This window comes from Gossypium hirsutum, chromosome D09 (genome assembly GCF_007990345.1).
Source record: "Gossypium hirsutum isolate 1008001.06 chromosome D09, Gossypium_hirsutum_v2.1, whole genome shotgun sequence".
NCBI lineage: Eukaryota > Viridiplantae > Streptophyta > Magnoliopsida > Malvales > Malvaceae > Gossypium > Gossypium hirsutum.
In genome coordinates this window covers 50496482-50503099 of record NC_053445.1, presented here as the reverse complement: position 1 = coordinate 50503099, position 6618 = coordinate 50496482, and the positions used below count along the sequence as shown (strand labels likewise).

Here is a 6618-nt window from a genome sequence, read left to right as displayed (position 1 = left end):
GAAACAAATATTGAAATCAATTTTATAATTTAATTTAAATAATGATTTAACGTGCCACATCAGTTTAACGTTACATATTTAATGGTAATTAATTGTTCAGTGACTAAAATATTATAACACGATAACGTAAGTAACTAAAACGTAATATCTCAAACATAAGTGACTAAAATGTAATATGAGAAAATAAAAATGACCATAAATGTAGTTTACCCTAAGTAAAATAGATATAACATTCTAAAAAAATTGTATTTGTATAATATTTAAAGGATGAGCAAAATGCAAGTTCATATTTTTTTTATCTTTATTGTTTTGATATATGAAGAGGGAATGTAAATAGAGTAGTTATATTATAAGTTCATTAAATAATAATGTTATTTTATTTTTTAAATAAAAATAGGGTTCAATCATTTTTTAGGGCTTGAACTTGATAATTATTCTCATATTGGGGTTTGAACTTTTTTAGGGTTCAAGTTAGACTCTAAACTTGGCAATTGTTTCCACATTAAGGCCTAAGTTTTTTTTGTTCAAGTTAGACCCTGAACTTGATAATTGTTCCCACATTGAGGCTTGAACTTTTTTTCATCCAAGTTAATCATTGATATTTCCTTGAAAATCCTAAAGTTCATACCTCAACGTGGGAACAATCGTCAAGCTTAGGCCTTAACATGGGAACAATTACCAATATTAGAAACTAACTTGGACAATGAAAAGTTAAAGCCTTAATGCGAGAACAATTGCTTAGTTCAGGTCCTAATATGAGAATAATTGTCAAATTTAAGACCTAACTTGAATCAATAAAAAGTTCAAATCCCAATGTAAAAATAATTATAATTCAAGGCCCAAATAATAATTTAACCCTAAATAATATGTAAACTTTAACATGTTTTAAACACTAAATTAGTTGTAATTATTTTTTAGTTTATAATTTAAACATTAAATTAATGATATTTTATCATATTTACTAACAAAGAAATATGAAACTAAAAACTACATGAGCAAATCATATGTGTTATACTTCTAACATCTACAAAAGTGTTGGTAACAATTCCTGAACCTCGTGTGATAGCCTGATGGTTAAGGGTGTTTATTGCCTTAAGTGTGGCTTGAGTTTAAGTCACGTTAACCAATCTTAGAGGATCCAAAGCGACAGCAAAATTAACAAAAGAATCGAACATCTAACAAATTGGAGAGGATGTCAACAAATTTATCACTAGAATAATTGCAAAAGCAAGATTACTTATATAAACAAAGACTAAAACTTTTACAGGACAAGACAAAAAGCTTCCACCATTTTTTATAAGAAAATGGGAAGACTTGTCAATCGATGGGAAATAACACAAAACACATTAAACTTAAAGATTAGACGGGTCAAAATAGATTTGCGAAATAATTTATTATTTTAAAATACCCTCAAAACAAAAATAAATTAATAAGACAACAAAGAGTCGCTATTTAAGTATCTACGACCAATCCACTTTTCAAGAGAAAATGTTGGTGATCAGTGTAGGTTCAATGGTGATAAGTATTGATGTTTGTCCATTACAACCCATGAAGATGCCAATAATATTCACAAAATAGACATGCAAACTAAAGTGAAGTGAATAAAAGAAAAAAAGAGAAATTTGTTGGAAGGGAGAAAATGAATAAAGGAGAAGAAACATATTTAAATCTATTTTATATCTCATATTACAAAAATTTCATAAAAGTTTCAATATTTTATTGACAAATGATAATAAAGCAGCAAAATGCAAATAAGTTAGACTAAATAATATTGTTGTCTTCAAAATAATCAAATTTAATTTTAGGTCAAATCCTATAATTAGGTCTTGTACTTTGAATAAGTTATCGATTTAGTACCTATATTTTAATTTAGTCATTTTCAATCCATGTACTTTTAGAATTTTAAAAATTTAGTCCAAACTAAATGGATACTATTAGATTCATTAAGTTAAGTTATGTTATTTTCAAAATTTGACGTGTCAAACATATTATCGTGTAATGCAATGTCGGATTGTCATCTTCACATATTACTAAAAAAAATTTAATACATTTAACGAATGTAGTTTATATTAAAACTAAAATTTTGAAATCCAAAAAATATAACAACTAAAAATGATTCGGTTGAAAGCCATGGACTAAATTTTCAAAATCGACAAAATACAAAGACAAAAGTTGATGAAATTAAAATATAAGTGCTAAATCTGCAAAAATAGAAATTGACATTAAATTTGAAACAGGGGCGCACGTGAAGACGCCAAGTTTTTGCTTTGTTTTGAAGCTTTTCACTAATCCCAATTGACTTATAAATATAATACAATAGAACTGCAATTAAAGAAACATCATTTCCCTAAAACTTGTCAATTGTCTTAATAATAATAATAATAATAATAATAATAATGGGTTTTTACTTTAAGAAATTAATTATCTCAATTGAAAATTTATATCCATCACCATCATGCACTAAAAGCAAAGGAATCATTAGTTGAACCCAGTTGGGGGGAGAGTGAAAAAACATGATTGAATATGACAATTAGGGTTCCTTTTTCCCCAAAACAATATTTACTTGGGTAAAAGCTGGAGTGCAAGTGGATCAAGTTTCTCATATTCTCCTACCTGACTTGATCATATACACAAACGACTCCTCCAGTTATCATAAAATAAGTATAATGTAAATTATTTAGAAATAAATACAGGGTTATCATATTTAAAAGGTTTAATTGTATTTATCATTCCTTTTGATTTATTAATTTTACAACCTAATCCATCTTTCCCCATTTTGTTAATCACCAAGTCAAACTTTAATTTTAAATGGTTGAATTTATTAATCTAATAAATAAAATAAAAAATGTTTTTCCATGTGTTGAATTTGGTCGTATGTTAATTTCTCACCGTGTACTTATAAACAAGCACCGACAATAATCCCAATAGCAATTAAATAATGTTCAAGAAATTAGAGTAGAGTAGCCATATGCTATTAGACCCTGTATTTCGGATAAGTCATGGATTTAGTATTTGTAGTTTAATCTAGTTATTTTTAGTCCCTGTACTTTTAGAATCTTTAAGTTTTAGTCCTAACCAAACGGCAATTATTAAATTCATCAAGTTTTATTGTTTTTAAAATTTGATGCGTCAAACATATTATCAAATGTGTAATGCCATGTCAGCTTGTCATATCCGCATATTATTTACAGAAAGTCCAGTCAATAGATTTAGCTTTCTTCGTTTACATAAGACTAAAATTTTGAAATCCGAAAAAAAAATATAATGACTAAGAATGATCCTATTAGAGAACATGAACTAAATCTCTAACTTTACACATAATACATGACTATAGTAATTTTTAACCTAACGTATTTAACTGCTACTGTTTTGTCAGGTTAAATTGTCAAAATTTGAAAAATACAAAGACTAAAATTGATCAAATTAAAGTGCGCATACTAAATCCACAACTTATGCAAAGTATATGCCTAATAGCAAACATTTGACCTAAATTGTATCTAGAGATATTTTTTAATCAAATTTACCCACTTTGAATCAGATTTGAGTTTGTTTCCAATCCAGTTTGGACAATTTACTATTTAGAAATAATAATAAAAATATAAAATAAGATTATATTTATATTCTTTTATAGTTAAATTTAAATAATTTTTTTGAATTGAGTTCGGGGATAGACTTGAACATTTTAAAATAAAATCGATTTGACCTAACACCCACTTTTTAAAATCAAACCCATTTGACCTAACCTAACTCAACCTACTTGCATCAAAGCAAATGTTGTATAAATTTGATCGAATTTGGGTTTACGATCCAGAGTGTAAAACCTCTATTTCTTTTTCAACCTGTAAAACCCCTATTATGATTGAAGTTGATATATATTTGGAGTCATGTAAGTACTTAAGAAATTGGATTGAAAATTGAACTCATTGGATCTTCCATTTTTTCAATGCTAATTAATTGCCTTATGATACTGTCATCATCTGTATTAGAATAGGACACTCACACACACACACTCGACGTGAAAGAAAAAAGTTAATGTAATTTCCTAAACTAAATCGATGTCTATCCAATTGACTCAGAACACAAACTCAGTCTAGAATGGATATTTAAAATTACCTACATAAATGCATTATAATTATATACTACATCTCTGGTCCTACTCCAGACACCAAAATATTGTTCAATTCATAGCAATGCTTTCACGGATAATTAAAATCCATGCAATGTTGCCTTACAACACTTATACCACAACAGTACATTATACTTAAACCTAAATTTACTCGTTACCAAACATACAACTTACAACAATGTAACCTAAGAAACCTTTTTCAGTTTCTTGTCCTGCCACTCCTTGATTTCGGCTTTGATCTTTGCATTTACGCGCATCTGAAAACCAGGATATGGTTCGTATCCAAATAATGATTGAAGAACCTGTACCAAATCAAAAGCTCAAATTACACTGTTTATAACTTTGCATGAAGGAACATGAAAGATACTTCGCCCTACCTCGAGCAAAACAAAGAAAGGAGCCATTAGTAAAGCTTGAACAAGATTGTCCAACAGCGCGGGTGCTCGTTTCTATGATGAATATAAGCAAGTGGTTTTAAAAGAGTCGAGAAAAGATGATTAAAGCAAAAATAAAAATAAAAATTGTACAGGTTACAACATTGCTCACCTCGAAAATTCCATGGCCAAGAAACTGTCCTGTCCAACAAAGCAATTGAGATACCAGCACAACCTGAACAGAAAAGTATGGAGTTACGATTTGAAATGAAAGGAAAACCATGTTTGGCAAAAGCGGATAACCGAATGTACATAACTGAAAACATAAAAGTTTAAATTATGTTTGCAATCCAAGAAGCAATATAGACAAGTTCTTCAACATAACAAGTAACTATTCCTTTTGTACGAAAAGTTACTCTTCGATTCGCTGTTTTGATTTGAGTATAATCCATGTTTTCTTCGCCTTCCACCACCACCCACAACCAATCCATCCCTCGATGAAGCATTTCTAATTCTTCAACTCGATTTCTCTTCTTTCAGCTTCTCCAAATTTTGTTAAACGCTTCATTTCCCACTCAAAGTCTCCACTTTCCTTTCTTTGCTATTTCCATTTAAGCAAAACCTGAGTGTGATTTTGCAGGCCTCGAGCCATGTGCTTCCAATATTTTTTGTGAATAAAGATTTGAGGTGAAATTTTTTTTTTGTTATTTTTATCATGGGGGAGGGCTAAGAAAAGGAAAGGGGTGGAATTTTGTTTTGTAGGTTGTTTGGCTAGCCAGAAAGTGAAGCAAAATGCAAGAAAATTTGGGTTCCTTAATTATAAGTTTGTAGCAGGCACAGACTCAGAAGAATGAATAAGCTCTTAAGAAACCAAAGTGAGAACAGAAATTTCACCTAAAACGTTTTCTATTGAAGATAATGGGCTTATTTTGGTTGATCAATAGCGTTGAAAATTTGGGGTTTGATCGGGTTTCTGTTAACAGTGCAATGAGGTTGGGGTTGTAGCTTCAATAGTTGGGTATCAACTTGGCATTAACAGCACCATGGAAATGCTCTTACGTTTCTCCAATGAGAGAAACAAAGCTGCATTCAAGCTAAAAGCATATTCCAATAAACTTGAGATAAACAAAGCCTCAATATTTTAGGTTAATGGGGATTTTGGTGACTATAACAAATGTGTCAACCGGTTTACTATTAACGAGAATTTCACCAAGGAAGTCATTAAACAATAAATCAAAATCGTAGAATCGATGACTGAACTTAAAGGAACTCATCGGTGAACTCATTCTGCGATAAAGAAATAGGGAGCTAGAGAGCATTGAGGTTTGGAACTGGCCCGAAACATGCTGATTTTGTTGGAAACTAAGGGACATATACCTCGGTGAGTGAAGTGAGGGGTTTCAAAGAGCAGGTTAGCTCAAGGTGCAGACTCATTCGAGAGAAATCTTCGAAGTGTCGTACTCAACAGTTCGGTAATGTCTCTATCTAATTTCCATAAGAAAAGGTTTCCGACAAGTACAAAGATTCCAACACGGAACTTAACATGCAAAACCCAAGAAGTCAATCTACCACAATGACAATTCATTCAGAAAATTCCAATCATTCAATCAAACCAAGGCTGATACTTTACAACAAAAGAACAAAAATTTACCTTCCAGGCCAGAGAATAGCCAAGTTTTGCAGCGATGAAACTAGCTCCAACCCAGCAAGCTAAGCACAGCAAAGCGGCCAAAGACCCAGCTTTCTTATCCAAAACTACATAAAACAAGCCTAGGAAAATAGAAAAAGCAGATCCATAATTGAGAACCAAAGCATAATTAAATCCAGAAGGGACAATCCCAGATTGAGAAAGATCACAGAAAGCTGGGGTGAAGTAGAAAAGTATAAGAGATGTGAAAAATATCGGCCAGACAAATAAAGTATGTATCAAAATGTTAATTGGGTTACTGTGATATGCCCCATAAAACGCAAAATGGTTCTCAAGATCCAACAATCGTGGTTTTCCCATCTGGAAAAGAGTTATTTTCTGTTTGTTTTTATTTTCTCGGGAAAAAATCAAGAGTGTGAAATAGAAGAAACCGGTTTTTGTTTTGCTAGGGTTAAATTTGAAGTGGGTTT

At 30.8% G+C, this 6618-nt stretch overlaps 1 protein-coding gene across 1 annotated transcript; it reads right to left on the bottom strand.

The window, feature by feature from the left end:
• Positions 1-4100: 4100 nt before the first annotated feature.
• LOC107890566 (2-hydroxy-palmitic acid dioxygenase mpo1) lies at positions 4101-6618 on the bottom strand. Its single transcript, XM_016815052.2, has 4 exons — positions 6152-6618; positions 4673-4735; positions 4504-4575; positions 4101-4428 (listed from the first exon to the last, which is right to left on the bottom strand). The coding sequence occupies exons 1-4, from the start codon at positions 6506-6508 to the stop codon at positions 4312-4314; spliced, it is 609 nt and encodes a 202-aa protein (XP_016670541.1). The 5' UTR covers positions 6509-6618; the 3' UTR covers positions 4101-4311.

What these genes read in the sequence shown, in the direction of transcription:
- LOC107890566 (XM_016815052.2), bottom strand. Translation starts at nt 6,508, where the DNA reads ATGGGAAAACCACGATTGTTGGATCTTGAGAACCATTTTGCGTTTTAT. An exon ending in GCTATTCTCTGGCCTGGAAG is followed by an intron (nt 4,736 to 6,151) that starts GTAAATTTTTGT and finishes TTTTCTGTTCAG; the next exon opens with GTTGTGCTGGTATCTCAATT. An exon ending in TTGGCCATGGAATTTTCGAG is followed by an intron (nt 4,576 to 4,672) that starts GTGAGCAATGTT and finishes TATTCATCATAG; the next exon opens with AAACGAGCACCCGCGCTGTT.